Below are 21607 nucleotides of genomic sequence, written 5' to 3' on the forward strand. Positions count from 1 at the left end.
GCCTGGATGGCTCAGAGTTAACCAGAGATCAGTATGAGAGTCAGTCAGCCTGGATGGCTCAGAGTTAACCAGAGATCAGTATGAGAGTCATTCAGCCTGGATGGCTCAGAGTTAACCAGAGATCAGTATGAGTCATTCAGCCTGGATGGCTCAGAGTTAACCAGAGATCAGTATGAGTCATTCAGCCTGGATGGCTCAGAGTTAACAAGAGATCAGTATGAGAGTCATTCAGCCTGGATGGCTCAGAGTTAACCAGAGATCAGTATGAGAGTCATTCAGCCTGGATGGCTCAGAGTTAACCAGAGGTCGGTATGAGAGTCATTCAGCCTGGATGGCTCAGAGTTAACCAGAGATCAGTATGAGAGTCATTCAGCCTGGATGGCTCAGAGTTAACCAGAGATCAGTATGAGAGTCATTCAGCCTGGATGGCTCAGAGTAAACCAGAGATCAGTATGAGTCATTCAGCCTGGATGGCTCAGAGTTAACCAGAGATCAGTATGAGAGTCATTCAGCCTGGATGGCTCAGAGTTAACAAGAGATCAGTATGAGAGTCATTCAGCCTGGATGGCTCAGAGTTAACCAGAGATCAGTATGAGAGTCATTCAGCCTGGATGGCTCAGAGTTAACCAGAGATCAGTATGAGTCATTCAGCCTGGATGGCTCAGAGTAAACCAGAGATCAGTATGAGAGTCATTCAGCCTGGATGGCTCAGAGTTAACCAGAGGTCAGTATGAGAGTCATTCAGCCTGGATGGCTCAGAGTTAACCAGAGATCAGTATGAGTCATTCAGCCTGGATGGCTCAGAGTTAACCAGAGGTCAGTATGAGAGTCATTCAGCCTGGATGGCTCAGAGTTAACCAGAGATCAGTATGAGTCATTCAGCCTGGATGGCTCAGAGTTAACCAGAGGTCAGTATGAGAGTCATTCAGCCTGGATGGCTCAGAGTTAACCAGAGATCAGTATGAGAGTCATTCAGCCTGGATGGCTCAGAGTTAACCAGAGATCAGTATGAGAGTCATTCAGCCTGGATGGCTCAGAGTCAACCAGAGGTCAGTATGAGTCATTCAGCCTAGATGGCTCAGAGTTAACCAGAGATCAGTATGAGAGTCATTCAGCCTGGATGGCTCAGAGTTAACCAGAGATCAGTATGAGAGTCATTCAGCCTGGATGGCTCAGAGTTAACCAGAGATCAGTATGAGAGTCATTCAGCCTGGATGGCTCAGAGTCAACCAGAGATCAGTATGAGAGTCATTCAGCCTGGATGGCTCAGAGTTAACCAGAGATCAGTATGAGTCATTCAGCCTGGATGGCTCAGAGTTAACCAGAGGTCAGTATGAGAGTCATTCAGCCTGGATGGCTCAGAGTTAACCAGAGATCAGTATGAGTCATTCAGCCTGGATGGCTCAGAGTTAACCAGAGATCAGTATGAGAGTCATTCAGCCTGGATGGCTCAGAGTTAACCAGAGATCAGTATGGGAGTCATTCAGCCTGGATGGCTCAGAGTTAACCAGAGATCAGTATGAGAGTCATTCAGCCTGGATGGCTCAGAGTCAACCAGAGGTCAGTATGAGTCATTCAGCCTGGATGGCTCAGAGTTAACCAGAGATCAGTATGAGAGTCATTCAGCCTGGATGGCTCAGAGTTAACCAGAGATCAGTATGAGAGTCATTCAGCCTGGATGGCTCAGAGTCAACCAGAGGTCAGTATGAGTCATTCAGCCTGGATGGCTCAGAGTTAACCAGAGATCAGTATGAGAGTCATTCAGCCTGGATGGCTCAGAGTTAACCAGAGATCAGTATGAGTCATTCAGCCTGGATGGCTCAGAGTCAACCAGAGATCAGTATGAGAGTCATTCAGCCTGGATGGCTCAGAGTCAACCAGAGGTCAGTATGAGTCATTCAGCCTGGATGGCTCAGAGTTAACCAGAGATCAGTATGAGAGTCATTCAGCCTGGATGGCTCAGAGTTAACCAGAGATCAGTATGAGAGTCATTCAGCCTGGATGGCTCAGAGTCAACCAGAGGTCAGTATGAGTCATTCAGCCTGGATGGCTCAGAGTTAACCAGAGATCAGTATGAGAGTCATTCAGCCTGGATGGCTCAGAGTTAACCAGAGATCAGTATGAGTCATTCAGCCTGGATGGCTCAGAGTCAACCAGAGATCAGTATGAGAGTCATTCAGCCTGGATGGCTCAGAGTCAACCAGAGATCAGTATGAGAGTCATTCAGCCTGGATGGCTCAGAGTTAACCAGAGATCAGTATGAGAGTCATTCAGCCTGGATGGCTCAGAGTCAACCAGAGGTCAGTATGAGTCATTCAGCCTGGATGGCTCAGAGTTAACCAGAGATCAGTATGAGAGTCATTCAGCCTGGATGGCTCAGAGTTAACCAGAGATCAGTATGAGTCATTCAGCCTGGATGGCTCAGAGTCAACCAGAGATCAGTATGAGAGTCATTCAGCCTGGATGGCTCAGAGTCAACCAGAGATCAGTATGAGAGTCATTCAGCCTGGATGGCTCAGAGTCAACCAGAGATCAGTATGAGTCATTCAGCCTGGATGGCTCAGAGTTAACCAGAGATCAGTATGAGAGTCATTCAGCCTGGATGGCTCAGAGTCAACCAGAGATCAGTATGAGAGTCATTCAGCCTGGATGGCTCAGAGTCAACCAGAGATCAGTATGAGTCATTCAGCCTGGATGGCTCAGAGTTAACCAGAGGTCAGTATGAGAGTCATTCAGCCTGGATGGCTCAGAGTTAACCAGAGATCAGTATGAGAGTCATTCAGCCTGGATGGCTCAGAGTTAACCAGAGATCAGTATGAGAGTCATTCAGCCTGGATGGCTCAGAGTTAACCAGAGATCAGTATGAGTCATTCAGCCTGGATGGCTCAGAGTTAACCAGAGATCAGTATGAGTCATTCAGCCTGGATGGCTCAGAGTTAACAAGAGATCAGTATGAGAGTCATTCAGCCTGGATGGCTCAGAGTTAACCAGAGATCAGTATGAGTCATTCAGCCTGGATGGCTCAGAGTTAACCAGAGATCAGTATGAGAGTCATTCAGCCTGGATGGCTCAGAGTCAACCAGAGATCAGTATGAGAGTCATTCAGCCTGGATGGCTCAGAGTCAACCAGAGATCAGTATGAGTCATTCAGCCTGGATGGCTCAGAGTTAACCAGAGGTCAGTATGAGAGTCATTCAGCCTGGATGGCTCAGAGTTAACCAGAGATCAGTATGAGTCATTCAGCCTGGATGGCTCAGAGTTAACAAGAGATCAGTATGAGAGTCATTCAGCCTGGATGGCTCAGAGTTAACCAGAGATCAGTATGAGAGTCATTCAGCCTGGATGGCTCAGAGTTAACCAGAGGTCGGTATGAGAGTCATTCAGCCTGGATGGCTCAGAGTTAACCAGAGATCAGTATGAGAGTCATTCAGCCTGGATGGCTCAGAGTTAACCAGAGATCAGTATGAGTCATTCAGCCTGGATGGCTCAGAGTAAACCAGAGATCAGTATGAGAGTCATTCAGCCTGGATGGCTCAGAGTTAACCAGAGGTCAGTATGAGAGTCATTCAGCCTGGATGGCTCAGAGTTAACCAGAGATCAGTATGAGTCATTCAGCCTGGATGGCTCAGAGTCAACCAGAGATCAGTATGAGAGTCATTCAGCCTGGATGGCTCAGAGTCAACCAGAGATCAGTATGAGTCATTCAGCCTGGATGGCTCAGAGTTAACCAGAGATCAGTATGAGAGTCATTCAGCCTGGATGGCTCAGAGTCAACCAGAGATCAGTATGAGAGTCATTCAGCCTGGATGGCTCAGAGTCAACCAGAGATCAGTATGAGTCATTCAGCCTGGATGGCTCAGAGTTAACCAGAGGTCAGTATGAGAGTCATTCAGCCTGGATGGCTCAGAGTTAACCAGAGATCAGTATGAGAGTCATTCAGCCTGGATGGCTCAGAGTTAACCAGAGATCAGTATGAGAGTCATTCAGCCTGGATGGCTCAGAGTTAACCAGAGATCAGTATGAGTCATTCAGCCTGGATGGCTCAGAGTTAACCAGAGATCAGTATGAGTCATTCAGCCTGGATGGCTCAGAGTTAACAAGAGATCAGTATGAGAGTCATTCAGCCTGGATGGCTCAGAGTTAACCAGAGATCAGTATGAGAGTCATTCAGCCTGGATGGCTCAGAGTTAACCAGAGGTCGGTATGAGAGTCATTCAGCCTGGATGGCTCAGAGTTAACCAGAGATCAGTATGAGAGTCATTCAGCCTGGATGGCTCAGAGTTAACCAGAGATCAGTATGAGAGTCATTCAGCCTGGATGGCTCAGAGTAAACCAGAGATCAGTATGAGTCATTCAGCCTGGATGGCTCAGAGTTAACCAGAGATCAGTATGAGAGTCATTCAGCCTGGATGGCTCAGAGTTAACCAGAGATCAGTATGAGTCATTCAGCCTGGATGGCTCAGAGTTAACCAGAGATCAGTATGAGTCATTCAGCCTGGATGGCTCAGAGTTAACAAGAGATCAGTATGAGAGTCATTCAGCCTGGATGGCTCAGAGTTAACCAGAGATCAGTATGAGAGTCATTCAGCCTGGATGGCTCAGAGTTAACCAGAGGTCGGTATGAGAGTCATTCAGCCTGGATGGCTCAGAGTTAACCAGAGATCAGTATGAGAGTCATTCAGCCTGGATGGCTCAGAGTTAACCAGAGATCAGTATGAGTCATTCAGCCTGGATGGCTCAGAGTAAACCAGAGATCAGTATGAGAGTCATTCAGCCTGGATGGCTCAGAGTTAACCAGAGGTCAGTATGAGAGTCATTCAGCCTGGATGGCTCAGAGTTAACCAGAGATCAGTATGAGTCATTCAGCCTGGATGGCTCAGAGTTAACCAGAGGTCAGTATGAGAGTCATTCAGCCTGGATGGCTCAGAGTTAACCAGAGATCAGTATGAGTCATTCAGCCTGGATGGCTCAGAGTTAACCAGAGGTCAGTATGAGAGTCATTCAGCCTGGATGGCTCAGAGTTAACCAGAGATCAGTATGAGAGTCATTCAGCCTGGATGGCTCAGAGTTAACCAGAGATCAGTATGAGAGTCATTCAGCCTGGATGGCTCAGAGTTAACCAGAGATCAGTATGAGAGTCATTCAGCCTGGATGGCTCAGAGTTAACCAGAGATCAGTATGAGAGTCATTCAGCCTGGATGGCTCAGAGTTAACCAGAGATCAGTATGAGAGTCATTCAGCCTGGATGGCTCAGAGTTAACCAGAGATCAGTATGAGAGTCATTCAGCCTGGATGGCTCAGAGTTAACCAGAGATCAGTATGAGAGTCATTCAGCCTGGATGGCTCAGAGTTAACCAGAGATCAGTATGAGAGTCATTCAGCCTGGATGGCTCAGAGTCAACCAGAGGTCAGTATGAGTCATTCAGCCTGGATGGCTCAGAGTTAACCAGAGATCAGTATGAGAGTCATTCAGCCTGGATGGCTCAGAGTTAACCAGAGATCAGTATGAGTCATTCAGCCTGGATGGCTCAGAGTCAACCAGAGATCAGTATGAGAGTCATTCAGCCTGGATGGCTCAGAGTCAACCAGAGATCAGTATGAGAGTCATTCAGCCTGGATGGCTCAGAGTCAACCAGAGATCAGTATGAGTCATTCAGCCTGGATGGCTCAGAGTTAACCAGAGATCAGTATGAGAGTCATTCAGCCTGGATGGCTCAGAGTCAACCAGAGATCAGTATGAGAGTCATTCAGCCTGGATGGCTCAGAGTCAACCAGAGATCAGTATGAGTCATTCAGCCTGGATGGCTCAGAGTTAACAAGAGATCAGTATGAGAGTCATTCAGCCTGGATGGCTCAGAGTTAACCAGAGATCAGTATGAGAGTCATTCAGCCTGGATGGCTCAGAGTTAACCAGAGGTCGGTATGAGAGTCATTCAGCCTGGATGGCTCAGAGTTAACTAGAGATCAGTATGAGAGTCATTCAGCCTGGATGGCTCAGAGTTAACCAGAGATCAGTATGAGAGTCATTCAGCCTGGATGGCTCAGAGTAAACCAGAGATCAGTATGAGTCATTCAGCCTGGATGGCTCAGAGTTAACCAGAGATCAGTATGAGAGTCATTCAGCCTGGATGGCTCAGAGTTAACCAGAGATCAGTATGAGTCATTCAGCCTGGATGGCTCAGAGTTAACCAGAGATCAGTATGAGTCATTCAGCCTGGATGGCTCAGAGTTAACAAGAGATCAGTATGAGAGTCATTCAGCCTGGATGGCTCAGAGTTAACCAGAGATCAGTATGAGAGTCATTCAGCCTGGATGGCTCAGAGTTAACCAGAGGTCGGTATGAGAGTCATTCAGCCTGGATGGCTCAGAGTTAACCAGAGATCAGTATGAGAGTCATTCAGCCTGGATGGCTCAGAGTTAACCAGAGATCAGTATGAGTCATTCAGCCTGGATGGCTCAGAGTAAACCAGAGATCAGTATGAGAGTCATTCAGCCTGGATGGCTCAGAGTTAACCAGAGGTCAGTATGAGAGTCATTCAGCCTGGATGGCTCAGAGTTAACCAGAGATCAGTATGAGTCATTCAGCCTGGATGGCTCAGAGTTAACCAGAGGTCAGTATGAGAGTCATTCAGCCTGGATGGCTCAGAGTTAACCAGAGATCAGTATGAGTCATTCAGCCTGGATGGCTCAGAGTTAACCAGAGGTCAGTATGAGAGTCATTCAGCCTGGATGGCTCAGAGTTAACCAGAGATCAGTATGAGAGTCATTCAGCCTGGATGGCTCAGAGTTAACCAGAGATCAGTATGAGAGTCATTCAGCCTGGATGGCTCAGAGTTAACCAGAGATCAGTATGAGAGTCATTCAGCCTGGATGGCTCAGAGTTAACCAGAGATCAGTATGAGAGTCATTCAGCCTGGATGGCTCAGAGTTAACCAGAGATCAGTATGAGAGTCATTCAGCCTGGATGGCTCAGAGTTAACCAGAGATCAGTATGAGAGTCATTCAGCCTGGATGGCTCAGAGTTAACCAGAGATCAGTATGAGAGTCATTCAGCCTGGATGGCTCAGAGTTAACCAGAGATCAGTATGAGAGTCATTCAGCCTGGATGGCTCAGAGTCAACCAGAGATCAGTATGAGAGTCATTCAGCCTGGATGGCTCAGAGTCAACCAGAGATCAGTATGAGAGTCATTCAGCCTGGATGGCTCAGAGTTAACCAGAGGTCAGTATGAGTCATTCAGCCTGGATGGCTCAGAGTTAACCAGAGATCAGTATGAGTCATTCAGCCTGGATGGCTCAGAGTTAACCAGAGATCAGTATGAGAGTCATTCAGCCTGGATGGCTCAGAGTTAACCAGAGATCAGTATGAGAGTCATTCAGCCTGGATGGCTCAGAGTCAACCAGAGATCAGTATGAGAGTCATTCAGCCTGGATGGCTCAGAGTTAACCAGAGATCAGTATGAGTCATTCAGCCTGGATGGCTCAGAGTTAACCAGAGGTCAGTATGAGAGTCATTCAGCCTGGATGGCTCAGAGTTAACCAGAGATCAGTATGAGTCATTCAGCCTGGATGGCTCAGAGTTAACCAGAGATCAGTATGAGAGTCATTCAGCCTGGATGGCTCAGAGTTAACCAGAGATCAGTATGAGAGTCATTCAGCCTGGATGGCTCAGAGTTAACCAGAGATCAGTATGAGAGTCATTCAGCCTGGATGGCTCAGAGTTAACCAGAGATCAGTATGAGAGTCATTCAGCCTGGATGGCTCAGAGTTAACCAGAGATCAGTATGAGAGTCATTCAGCCTGGATGGCTCAGAGTAAACCAGAGATCAGTATGAGAGTCATTCAGCCTGGATGGCTCAGAGTTAACCAGAGATCAGTATGAGAGTCATTCAGCCTGGATGGCTCAGAGTTAACCAGAGATCAGTATGAGAGTCATTCAGCCTGGATGGCTCAGAGTTAACCAGAGATCAGTATGAGAGTCATTCAGCCTGGATGGCTCAGAGTTAACCAGAGATCAGTATGAGTCATTCAGCCTGGATGGCTCAGAGTCAACCAGAGGTCAGTATGAGAGTCATTCAGCCTGGATGGCTCAGAGTTAACCAGAGATCAGTATGAGAGTCATTCAGCCTGGATGGCTCAGAGTTAACCAGAGATCAGTATGAGAGTCATTCAGCCTGGATGGCTCAGAGTTAACCAGAGATCAGTATGAGAGTCATTCAGCCTGGATGGCTCAGAGTCAACCAGAGGTCAGTATGAGTCATTCAGCCTGGATGGCTCAGAGTTAACCAGAGATCAGTATGAGAGTCATTCGGCCTGGATGGCTCAGAGTTAACCAGAGATCAGTATGAGAGTCATTCAGCCTGGATGGCTCTGAGTTAACCAGAGATCAGTATGAGAGTCATTCAGCCTGGATGGCTCAGAGTTAACCAGAGATCAGTATGAGAGTCATTCAGCCTGGATGGCTCAGAGTTAACCAGAGATCAGTATGAGAGTCATTCAGCCTGGATGGCTCAGAGTCAACCAGAGATCAGTATGAGAGTCATTCAGCCTGGATGGCTCAGAGTTAACCAGAGATCAGTATGAGAGTCATTCAGCCTGGATGGCTCAGAGTAAACCAGAGATCAGTATGAGAGTCATTCAGCCTGGATGGCTCAGAGTTAACCAGAGATCAGTATGAGAGTCATTCAGCCTGGATGGCTCAGAGTTAACCAGAGATCAGTATGAGAGTCATTCAGCCTGGATGGCTCAGAGTTAACCAGAGATCAGTATGAGAGTCATTCAGCCTGGATGGCTCAGAGTTAACCAGAGATCAGTATGAGAGTCATTCAGAATGGATGGCTCAGAGTAAACCAGAGATCAGTATGAGAGTCATTCAGCCTGGATGGCTCAGAGTTAACCAGAGATCAGTATGAGTCATTCAGCCTGGATGGCTCACGAGTTAACCAGAGATCAGTATGAGAGTCATTCAGCCTGGATGGCTCAGAGTCAACCAGAGATCAGTATGAGAGTCATTCAGCCTGGATGGCTCAGAGTTAACCAGAGATCAGTATGAGTCATTCAGCCTGGATGGCTCAGAGTTAACCAGAGATCAGTATGAGTCATTCAGCCTGGATGGCTCAGAGTTAACCAGAGATCAGTATGAGTCATTCAGCCTGGATGGCTCAGAGTTAACCAGAGGTCAGTATGAGTCATTCAGCCTGGATGGCTCAGAGTTAACCAGAGATCAGTATGAGAGTCATTCAGCCTGGATGGCTCAGAGTCAACCAGAGATCAGTATGAGAGTCATTCAGCCTGGATGGCTCAGACTCAACCAGAGATCAGTATGAGTCATTCAGCCTGGATGGCTCAGAGTCAACCAGAGATCAGTATGAGTCATTCAGCCTGGATGGCTCAGAGTCAACCAGAGATCAGTATGAGAGTCATTCAGCCTGGATGGCTCAGAGTTAACCAGAGATCAGTATGAGAGTCATTCAGCCTGGATGGCTCAGAGTTAACCAGAGATCAGCATGAGTCATTCAGCCTGGATGGCTCAGAGTCAACCAGAGATCAGTATGAGTCATTCAGCCTGGATGGCTCAGAGTTAACCAGAGATCAGTATGAGAGTCATTCAGCCTGGATGGCTCAGAGTTAACCAGAGATCAGCATGAGTCATTCAGCCTGGATGGCTCAGAGTCAACCAGAGATCAGTATGAGTCATTCAGCCTGGATGGCTCAGAGTCAACCAGAGATCAGTATGAGTCATTCAGCCTGGATGGCTCAGAGTCAACCAGAGATCAGTATGAGAGTCATTCAGCCTGGATGGCTCAGAGTTAACCAGAGATCAGTATGAGTCATTCAGCCTGGATGGCTCAGAGTCAACCAGAGATCAGTATGAGAGTCATTCAGCCTGGATGGCTCAGAGTCAACCAGAGATCAGTATGAGTCATTCAGCCTGGATGGCTCAGAGTTAACCAGAGATCAGTATGAGTCATTCAGCCTGGATGGCTCAGAGTTAACCAGAGATCAGTATGAGAGTCATTCAGCCTGGATGGCTCAGAGTTAACCAGAGATCAGTATGAGTCATTCAGCCTGGATGGCTCAGAGTCAACCAGAGATCAGTATGAGAGTCATTCAGCCTGGATGGCTCAGAGTCAACCAGAGATCAGTATGAGTCATTCAGCCTGGATGGCTCAGAGTTAACCAGAGATCAGTATGAGAGTCATTCAGCCTGGATGGCTCAGAGTTAACCAGAGATCAGTATGAGAGTCATTCAGCCTGGATGGCTCAAAGTCAACCAGAGATCAGTATGAGAGTCATTCAGCCTGGATGGCTCAGAGTTAACCAGAGATCAGTATGAGAGTCATTCAGCCTGGATGGCTCAGAGTTAACCAGAGATCAGTATGAGTCATTCAGCCTGGATGGCTCAGTTAACCAGAGATCAGTATGAGAGTCATTCAGTCTGGATGGCTCAGAGTCAACCAGAGATCAGTATGAGTCATTCAGCCTGGATGGCTCAGAGTTAACCAGAGATCAGTATGAGTCATTCAGCCTGGATGGCTCAGAGTTAACCAGAGATCAGTATGAGTCATTCAGCCTGGATGGCTCAGAGTTAACCAGAGATCAGTATGAGAGTCATTCAGCCTGGATGGCTCAGAGTTAACCAGAGATCAGTATGAGAGTCATTCAGCCTGGATGGCTCAGAGTTAACCAGAGATCAGTATGAGAGTCATTCAGCCTGGATGGCTCAGAGTTAACCAGAGATCAGTATGAGAGTCATTCAGCCTGGATGGCTCAGAGTTAACCAGAGATCAGTATGAGAGTCATTCAGCCTGGATGGCTCAGAGTGAGAGTCATTCAGCCTGGATGGCTCAGAGTTAACCAGAGATCAGTATGAGTCATTCAGCCTGGATGGCTCAGAGTTAACCAGAGATCAGTATGAGTCATTCAGCCTGGATGGCTCAGAGTTAACCAGAGATCAGTATGAGAGTCATTCAGCCTGGATGGCTCAGAGTTAACCAGAGATCAGTATGAGAGTCATTCAGCCTGGATGGCTCAGAGTTAACCAGAGATCAGTATGAGAGTCATTCAGCCTGGATGGCTCAGAGTGAGAGTCATTCAGCCTGGATGGCTCAGAGTTAACCAGAGATCAGTATGAGAGTCATTCAGCCTGGATGGCTCAGAGTAAACCAGAGATCAGTATGAGAGTCATTCAGCCTGGATGGCTCAGAGTTAACCAGAGATCAGTATGAGAGTCATTCAGCCTGGATGGCTCAGAGTTAACCAGAGATCAGTATGAGAGTCATTCAGCCTGGATGGCTCAGAGTTAACCAGAGATCAGTATGAGAGTCATTCAGCCTGGATGGCTCAGAGTTAACCAGAGATCAGTATGAGTCATTCAGCCTGGATGGCTCAGAGTTAACCAGAGATCAGTATGAGTCATTCAGCCTGGATGGCTCAGAGTCAACCAGAGATCAGCATGAGAGTCATTCAGCCTGGATGGCTCAGAGTCAACCAGAGATCAGTATGAGAGTCATTCAGCCTGGATGGGTCAGAGTTAACCAGAGATCAGTATGAGAGTCATTCAGCCTGGATGGCTCAGAGTTAACCAGAGATCAGTATGAGTCATTCAGCCTGGATGGCTCAGAGTCAACCAGAGATCAGTATGAGAGTCATTCAGCCTGGATGGCTCAGAGTCAACCAGAGATCAGTATGAGTCATTCAGCCTGGATGGCTCAGAGTTAACCAGAGATCAGTATGAGAGTCATTCAGCCTGGATGGCTCAGAGTTAACCAGAGATCAGTATGAGTCATTCAGCCTGGATGGCTCAGAGTTAACCAGAGATCAGTATGAGTCATTCAGCCTGGATGGCTCAGAGTTAACCAGAGATCAGTATGAGAGTCATTCAGCCTGGATGGCTCAGAGTTAACCAGAGATCAGTATGAGTCATTCAGCCTGGATGGCTCAGAGTTAACCAGAGATCAGTATGAAAGTCATTCAGCCTGGATGGCTCAGAGTCAACCAGAGATCAGTATGAGTCATTCAGCCTGGATGGCTCAGAGTTAACCAGAGATCAGTATGAGTCATTCAGCCTGGATGGCTCAGAGTTAACCAGAGATCAGTATGAGTCATTCAGCCTGGATGGCTCAGAGTTAACCAGAGATCAGTATGAGAGTCATTCAGCCTGGATGGCTCAGAGTTAACCAGAGATCAGTATGAGTAATTCAGCCTGGATGGCTCAGAGTCAACCAGAGATCAGTATGAGAGTCATTCAGCCTGGATGGCTCAGAGTTAACCAGAGATCAGTATGAGAGTCATTCAGCCTGGATGGCTCAGAGTTAACCAGAGATCAGTATGAGTCATTCAGCCTGGATGGCTCAGAGTTAACCAGAGATCAGTATGAGTCATTCAGCCTGGATGGCTCAGAGTTAACCAGAGATCAGTATGAGTCATTCAGCCTGGATGGCTCAGAGTTAACCAGAGATCAGTATGAGTCATTCAGCCTGGATGGCTCAGAGTTAACCAGAGATCAGTATGAGAGTCATTCAGCCTGGATGGCTCAGAGTTAACCAGAGATCAGTATGAGAGTCATTCAGCCTGGATGGCTCAGAGTAAACCAGAGATCAGTATGAGTCATTCAGCCTGGATGGCTCAGAGTTAACCAGAGGTCAGTATGAGTCATTCAGCCTGGATGGCTCAGAGTTAACCAGAGATCAGTATGAGAGTCATTCAGCCTGGATGGCTCAGAGTCAACCAGAGATCAGTATGAGTCATTCAGCCTGGATGGCTCAGAGTTAACCAGAGATCAGTATGAGTCATTCAGCCTGGATGGCTCAGAGTTAACCAGAGGTCAGTATGAGTCATTCAGCCTGGATGGCTCAGAGTTAACCAGAGATCAGTATGAGTCATTCAGCCTGGATGGCTCAGAGTTAACCAGAGATCAGTATGAGTCATTCAGCCTGGATGGCTCAGAGTAAATTTGATGGAACACATCAAATAACAAACTAAACCCGTCTATTGTCTGATGGTTTTGTTAGCCACATACACACAACACACACACACACAACACACCACACAAAACACACAACACACAGGGTTTAATAGTGAAGGGAAATCCTGTATACACTCTCACTAGAGGTCATTTGGAGTCAAAACAAACTGGACAGATGATAAGATTTAAACAACCAGATCAAAACTATACATCCAATCCTGCTTCTTAACAGTCTCGGTACATGGCTCCTGCTTCCTAACAGTCTCGGTACATGGCTCCTGCTTCCTAACAGTCTTGGTACATGGCTCCTGCTTCCTAACAGTCTCGGTACATGGCTCCTGCTTCCTAACAGTCTCGGTACATGGCTCCTGCTTCCTAACATCCTAACAGTCTCGGTACATGGCTCCTGCTTCCTAACAGTCTCGGTACATGGCTCCTGCTTCCTAACAGTCTCGGTACATGGCTCCTGCTTCCTAACATTCTCGGTACATGGCTCCTGCTTCCTAACATCCTAACAGTCTCGGTACATGGCTCCTGCTTCCTAACAGTCTCGGTACATGGCTCCTGCTTCCTAACAGTCTCGGTACATGGCTCCTGCTTCCTAACAGTCTCGGTACATGGCTCCTGCTTCCTAACATCCTAACAGTCTCGGTACATGGCTCCTGCTTCCTAACAGTCTCGGTACATGGCTCCTGCTTCCTAACATTCTCGGTACATGGCTCCTGCTTCCTAACAGTCTCGGTACATGGCTCCTGCTTCCTAACATCCTAACAGTCTCGGTACATGGCTCCTGCTTCCTAACAGTCTCGGTACATGGCTCCTGCTTCCTAACAGTCTCGGTACATGGCTCCTGCTTCCTAACAGTCTCGGTACATGGCTCCTGCTTCCTAACAGTCTCGGTACATGGCTCCTGCTTCCTAACAGTCTCGGTACATGGCTCCTGCTTCCTAACAGTCTCGGTACATGGCTCCTGCTTCCTAACAGTCTCGGTACATGGCTCCTGCTTCCTAACAGTCTCGGTACATGGCTCCTGCTTCCTAACAGTCTCGGTACATGGCTCCTGCTTCCTAACAGTCTCGGTACATGGCTCCTGCTTCCTAACAGTCTCGGTACATGGCTCCTGCTTCCTAACAGTCTCGGTACACGGTTCCTGCTGTCGAAGGCTGGTGGCACGTCAGCTACTGTGTAAAGAGGCTTAGGGGGGCACGTCGCGAGCCGAGCGTGGGCGCTGGGTGGGTGTAAGTACTCTGTATCCCGCCCCGCCGCGCCAGATGGCACAGGGAGAAATCTTGATTTTGATACTGTAGATTAGGCTATGCCCTGGGAATGGCACTGTGGATGATGCCAGTGGCAGACGGGAGAGGACCCAATACCCAAGTTTGACCTCAATCTTTCCTGATGTAAATGCTCCACTTTTTAGACAGGCACTGTCCTGGGGCTGCTATGCTGTTTAGGCTTACCGGTATCTTTTTTTCACAGTGAGATTACGGAGAAGGCTCAGAGATTAATCAAATAGTAATTCTCTCTCATTCTCTGGATTACTCAGTTAATGGTAAGAATACACCATGTTGTCTAGCCTCTGTTGCAGAGTCCCACATCTGTCTACTGCTGGTTGTTCAGAAATGTGGTGTCACTGTTGTAGCAAACAAATGTATATGCACATAAACCTAAACACACGCGCAGACACGCGCACCTCCAGTTCTTGGTGTGGGGCGGTGCCTCCTCCAGGCGAATGAGGGCGTAGCGGGCAGCGTTGAGCGATAGACCACGGATACCGTCCCCCCACTCCTTCTCCGCCCTGGAGATGGAGAGAACGAGAAGAGGAGGAGTGCCAGGAGGTCCAGGACAAACAGAGAGAGCTACAACTAACCAGGATCTCACCATTATTATAATATGTATATCCTATTTGTGTTGAGAGGACAAAATGTAGAATAAATTAGCTCTTACCCTCTGTATTCAATGTACTTGTAGATACAGCCAGCGATGAGCATGGCCACCAGGGCATAGTACCAGGAGGAGATGAACATCAGGGAGACACACAGACTGGCGCCCAGGAAAGACAGAGCCCTGTGGGGGACGAGAGAAAGACAAAATGGAGGTAAAAGTCACTCGTCTTAAAGGGATCATTCAGAATTTTAGCATGTTAGACCTCATTTAAGGATAACCTAAGCCAATCACATGTTCTCTCTGGACTTCAGTACCAGACAGCAAATACCCATACTTGTTTAAAGGCCCAGTGCAGTAAAAAATTAGATTTTCCTGTGTTTTATATACATTTCCACAGTATGGAGGTTGGAATAATACTGTGAAAACTATGATAATTTTCCCTATAACAGTAAAAGCTGTTAGAGAAGACAGCTTGACATTTTTGCCTGTTTTTACTCTTAGCTAAGATTTTTGTTTATTTTTTACCACTAATTGGAAACAATCACAGTAAGGTACTTAAATGTTATCCAGAAATGATTTGATATTGAGATAAAAACACTGCACTGGACCTTTAACTCAGATCCATTTACCTGTGGACACGATAAAAGAGATGTGTGCCTGTATATTCACAATGCAAGCTTATATGACCTCTAGCGTGGACCTTGACTAACTGGCCAGTTTAAGATCATGAGATTTAGGCTGCCCAGTAGGGCTTTTGGTGATGGCAGTAAGGACGGGTAGATAGCCACCCCCCCCAGTGAGGACGGGTAGATAGCTGCCCCCCCCCAGTGAGGACGGGTAGATAGCTGCCCCCCCAGTGAGGACGGGTAGATAGCTGCCCCCCCCCTCAGTAAGGACGGGTAGATAGCTGCCCCCCCCCTCAGTAAGGACGGGTAGATAGCTGCCACCCCCCCCTCAGTAAGGACGGGTAGATAGCTGCCACCCCCCCCTCAGTAAGGACGGGTAGATAGCTGCCACCCCCCCCTCAGTAAGGACGGGTAGATAGCTGCCACCCCCCCCTCAGTAAGGACGGGTAGATAGCTGCCCCCCCCTCAGTAAGGACGGGTAGATAGCTGCCCCCCCAGTAAGGACGGGTAGATAGCTGCCCCCCCCTCAGTAAGGACGGGTAGATAGCTGCCACCCCCTCAGTATGGACGGGTAGATAGCTGCCACCCCCTCAGTATGGACGGGTAGATAGCAGCCCCCCCCCCAGTAAGGACGGGTAGATAGCTGCCCCCCCCTCAGTAAGGACGGGTAGATAGCTGCCACCCCCTCAGTATGGACGGGTAGATAGCAGCCCCCCCCCCAGTAAGGACGGGTAGATAGCTGCCCCCCCCTCAGTAAGGACGGGTAGAGAGCTGCCCCCCCCTCAGACACACCAGTGGCCCAGCAGGGACCTGCTTTCTGGAGTCGCCCATGGGAGCAGAGCCAAAGCTCCTTGGCTAGGCTATAGAAACACCTGGCACATAGCTGCCACAAGCCCCGGCTCCAGGGATAGGGTGTTTGTGCCAGATGTATGTGTGTGTGTGTACGTGTATCTGTATGTGTGTCTGTCCTCAGAGGTCCTGTCACTGAGCTCAATAACAACCTCCTCCGGTGAAGTTAGCTGGTTAGTTCCTAGGCTAACAGAGTCCCAAGAGACTACTACAGTACCTGATGAAGCAGGAGAAAACAGTGAACCTTAGAGTGCTAATTTGAGAGGGCATTAGAACAGCCAGCAGCACCATGATATAAAGTAATAAAGAGGACTTTCCCCTTACCAGTGGTAGAACTTGAAGCGGGGTCTCCAGTTGGGGGTGCAGAGCAGGGTCTGGAGGGCACAGGCCAGGTTGACAAACAGGTAGCACATCAAAAAGAACCTGACGGGGAGAGATAGATACAATGACGGAGAGGTGAGATTACACACCACTACCGTCTGTCAGTTAACATCCAGAGACTAGTTCTGCAACACTGCGGTTAGGTTACATTACAGCAGATGGGAGAGCAAGTGTGAGAGGGAGGGATGGAAGGATGAAACGAAGAAGGGAAAGAAATAGAGGAAGGTAGAGAGAGGTTGATGTGTAGGTGGAGAAAAGTTGGGAGGAGTGGGAGAGAGTCTGACAGAGAGAGGATGGTAGAGAGGGGTACTGACGGAGAGGATGGTAGAGAGGGGTACTCACAGAGAGGATGGTAGAGGGGGGTACTCACAGAGAGGATGGTAGAGGGGGGTACTCACAGAGAGGATGGTAGAGGGGGGTACTCACAGAGAGGATGGTAGAGGGGGGTACTCACAGAGAGGATGGTAGAGGGGGGTACTCACAGAGAGGATGGTAGAGGGTGGTACTCACAGAGAGGATGGTAGAGGGTGGTACTCACAGAGAGGATGGTAGAGGGGGGTACTCACGGAGAGGATGGTAGAGGGGGGTACTCACGGAGAGGATGGTAGAGGGGGGTACTCACAGAGAGGATGGTAGAGGGGGGTACTCACAGAGAGGATGGTAGAGGGGGGTACTCACAGAGAGGATGGTAGAGAGGGGTACTGACGGAGAGGATGGTAGAGAGGGGTACTCACAGAGAGGATGGTAGAGGGGGGTACTCACAGAGAGGATGGTAGAGGGGGGTACTCACAGAGAGGATGGTAGAGGGGGGTACTCACAGAGAGGATGGTAGAGGGGGGTACTCACAGAGAGGATGGTAGAGGGTGGTACTCACAGAGAGGATGGTAGAGGGTGGTACTCACAGAGAGGATGGTAGAGGGGGGTACTCACGGAGAGGATGGTAGAGGGGGGTACTCACAGAGAGGATGGTAGAGGGGGGTACTCACAGAGAGGATGGTAGAGGGGGGTACTCACAGAGAGGATGGTAGAGGGGGGTACTCACAGAGAGGATGGTAGAGGGGGGTACTCACAGAGAGGATGGTAGAGGGGGGTACTCACAGAGAGGATGGTAGAGGGGGGTACTCACAGAGAGGATGGTAGAGGGGGGTACTGACGGAGAGGATGGTAGAGGGGGGTACTGACGGAGAGGATGGTAGAGGGGGGTACTGACGGAGAGGATGGTAGAGGGGGGTACTCACAGAGAGGATGGTAGAGGGGGGTACTCACAGAGAGGATGGTAGAGGGGGGTACTCACAGAGAGGATGGTAGAGGGGGGTACTCACAGAGAGGATGGTAGAGGGGGGTACTCACAGAGAGGATGGTAGAGGGGGGTACTCACAGAGAGGATGGTAGAGGGGGGTACTCACAGAAAGGATGGTAGAGCGGGGTACTGACGGAGAGGATGGTAGAGGGGGGTACTCACAGAGAGGATGGTAGAGGGGGGTACTGACGGAGAGGATGGTAGAGGGGGTACTGACGGAGAGGATGGTAGAGGGGGGTACTGACGGAGAGGATGGTAGAGGGGGGTACTGACGGAGAGGATGGTAGAGGGGGGTACTGACGGAGAGGATGGTAGAGGGGGGTACTGACGGAGAGGATGGTAGAGGGGGGTACTGACATGGAGAGGATGGTAGAGGGGGGTACTGACATGGAGAGGATGGTAGAGGGGGGTACTCACATGGAGAGGATGGTAGAGAGGGGTACTGACATGGAGAGGATGGTAGAGGGGGGTACTGACATGGAGAGGATGGTAGAGGGGGGTACTCACATGGAGAGACTGGTAGAGAGGGGTACTGACATGGAGAGGATGGTAGAGAGGGGTACTGACACGGAGAGGGTGGTAGAGGGGGGTACTGACATGGAGAGGATGGTAGAGAGGGGTACTGACATGGAGAGGATGGTAGAGAGGGGTACTCACATGGAGAGGATGGTAGAGGGGGGTACTCACATGGAGAGGATGGGGGCGACAGCGTCCAGAGAAGCGATGAGGATACCGATCTCACAGATCCCACCAGTCAACAGCAGGGCCCAGGTGGGCTCTCCATTAGCCTTGCCATGACCAAACACCTGGGAGACAGGGACAGCCAGAGAGTGTGTTTGTTTGTTTGTGCGTGCGTGTGTGTGTGTGTGCATCTACAGTATGTGTGTGTCTGACCTGTAGGAATGGCACGATGCTGTCCCTTGCGATGGCCTGCAGCAGCCGGGGGGCTCCAGTGAGACTCTGTAGACCTGCTCCACAGCATGAGAAGAACGAGCCAATCACAATCACCCAGGGGGAGGGCCAAGCCAAGATGCCAATCACCAGGTTCCCTTTCACAGAGTCCCCAAACCTAGGACAAACAGACGTATTCACTAGAAACGTCCTCAGATACTACGGTCACACTGGGATATGCATAACCACATTTCTGAAACAGAGAAAAGCCTAGCCAGAAAGACACTCACTAGCTTTGACAATTGTGTATCCAGTATAATTAACTCAAACTCTTATAACGCTGTGTGTTACAAGGGCCTACTATGTGGCTCAGACAAACAGCTTTATGAAGGCAAACAGATGTTTTCAATCCAGATGATCATTTCTCTCTCAATGCCCATATGGGGGCGAAACAAAGTAACAAGACATTTGTACTGCTTTCATGAACCTAATAAAAACAAGACATTGGTACTGCTTTCATTAACAAATAAACGAGACATTTGTACTGCTTTCATTAACAAATAAACGAGACATTTGTACTGCTTTCATTAACAAATAAACGAGACATTGGTACTGCTTTCATGAACCTAATAAAAACAAGACATTGGTACTGCTTTCATTAACAAATAAACGAGACATTTGTACTGCTTTCATTAACAAATAAACGAGACATTTGTACTGCTTTCATTAACAAATAAACGAGACATTTGTACTGCTTTCATTAACAAATAAACGAGACATTGGTACTGCTTTCATTAACAAATAAACGAGACATTGGTACTGCTTTCATTAACAAATAAACGAGACATTGGTACTGCTTTCATGAACCTAATAAACACAAGACATTGGTACTGCTTTCATTAACAAATAAACAAGACATTGGTACTGCTTTCATTAACAAATAAACGAGACATTGGTACTGCTTTCATTAACAAATAAACGAGACATTGGTACTGCTTTCATGAACCTAATAAACACAAGACATTGGTACTGCTTTCATTAACAAATAAACGAGACATTTGTACTGCTTTCATTAACAAATAAACGAGACATTGGTACTGCTTTCATGAACCTAATAAACACAAGACATTGGTACTGCTTTCATTAACAAATAAACGAGACATTGGTACTGCTTTCATGAACCTAATAAACACAAGACATTGGTACTGCTTTCATGAACCTAATAAACACAAGACATTGGTACTGCTTTCATTAACAAATAAACGAGACATTTGTACTGCTTTCATTAACAAATAAACGAGACATTGGTACTGCTTTCATGAACCTAATAAACACAAGACATTTGTACTGCTTTCTTTAACAAATAAATTTAACAAATAAACATGACATTTGTATTGCTTTCTTTAACAAATAAACATGACATTTGTATTGCTTTCATACCAAGTGTGAAAAGTGAAACAGCACTTACTTGTCTCTCAGCACCACCCCCTCGATGCAGGCGCCAAACAGTATGACAGAACTAATGTCTGGGTGGCACCGCTAAGGAAATTAGCATCGGGACGGCAAGAGTTGAAAAACAAAACCACGATCACATTTCATTTGAGCGCCAAACAGAGTAAAGTTCGGGAAGGCTACCTGAACTTGTCCAATAAAATAATTCTCATTTGCGATTACCATTGCTACATTTTGCTATGGAGAACCCAAATGAACACGACCTACCTTTTACAGTTTAAAGTGTACGTAATAACAACACATTGACTGATCGTGTATTATAATAACTTGGTGGGTGCTTGCTTCCTATTTCCCAGTCGGATAAACACTCCAAAACAGCCTACCCGATCACTCAGAGATGTCCAAAAGGTCCTAAAGGCACACCGTTGCCTCATTTTGCATTACATTCCAATGATAAAACTGTGGGGGGATAAAAATGATATTTCGGAATGTCGGGGGGACATGCCCCCCAAGGAGAGTTCCACCCCTGGGTGCTTGTATTTGTCCTGTTAAGACACTTGTATGGTTGGTCTGTTGTCGCCGTCATTAAAGATACAGATGAAGGTGGTGGTGGCGATGGCCATGATGGTTCCTATGGGGATGGACTTCTGGGCGTCCCTGAGATCACCAGACCTGTTGGATCCAGCCATGATTCCTGTGAGGTGGGGAAATAGGAAGTTGGTTACATTATTAAATATGATCTTCGCTCTGGGTGCCCAGGTAGAACCGAGGCTACCACCCCTAGTTCTTTAGGTGGGGGGGGGGGGGGATCCTAGGCCGGGTTACTGTCCCGCTGCTTGTTCTTTAGGTGGGGGAGGTCTAGGCCGGGTTACTGTCCTGCTGCTTGTTCTTTAGGTGGTGGGGGGGGGGGGGGTCTAGGCCGGGTTACTGTCCTGCTGCTTGTTCTTTAGGTGGTGGGGTGGGGGGGGGGTCTAGGCCGGGTTACTGTCCTGCTGCTTGTTCTTTAGGTGTGTGTGGGGGGGGGGGCGTATTAGTCAGTCAGGCTTATTGAGGTAGTATGTACATGTAGGTATGGTTAAAGTGACTATGCATATATGATGAACAGAGAGTAGCAGCAGCGTAAAAGAGGGGATTATTGATTATTGATAAAAATGATTGAGAAGCCTTTTTGTCCTAGACTTGGCACTTCAGTACCGCTTGCCATGCAGTAGTAGAGAGAACAGTCTATGACTGGGGTGGCTGGGGTCTTTGGCAAT

General features: G+C 48.1%; 1 protein-coding gene across 9 annotated transcripts in view; it reads right to left on the reverse strand.

The window, feature by feature from the left end:
- Positions 1–21607, reverse strand: part of LOC110535210 (solute carrier family 12 member 7) — a 128051-nt gene that overhangs the window by 27500 nt on the left and 78944 nt on the right. For all 9 annotated transcript variants that reach the window (XM_090189277.1, XM_090189274.1, XM_090189272.1 and 6 more), the window contains exons 10-16: positions 20947–21045; positions 20368–20425; positions 18903–19077; positions 18696–18814; positions 16652–16750; positions 14913–15032; positions 14659–14763 (exon numbers count right to left, since the gene is read on the reverse strand). In XM_090189277.1, the coding sequence (XP_090045403.1) occupies positions 14659–14763; positions 14913–15032; positions 16652–16750; positions 18696–18814; positions 18903–19077; positions 20368–20425; positions 20947–21045 (775 nt within the window). The remainder of the gene's footprint in view (positions 1–14658; positions 14764–14912; positions 15033–16651; positions 16751–18695; positions 18815–18902; positions 19078–20367; positions 20426–20946; positions 21046–21607) is intronic.

The sequence above is a fragment of the Oncorhynchus mykiss genome, chromosome 11, assembly GCF_057628025.1.
Source record: "Oncorhynchus mykiss isolate SJ-2025 chromosome 11, ASM5762802v1, whole genome shotgun sequence".
Lineage (NCBI taxonomy): Eukaryota > Metazoa > Chordata > Actinopteri > Salmoniformes > Salmonidae > Oncorhynchus > Oncorhynchus mykiss.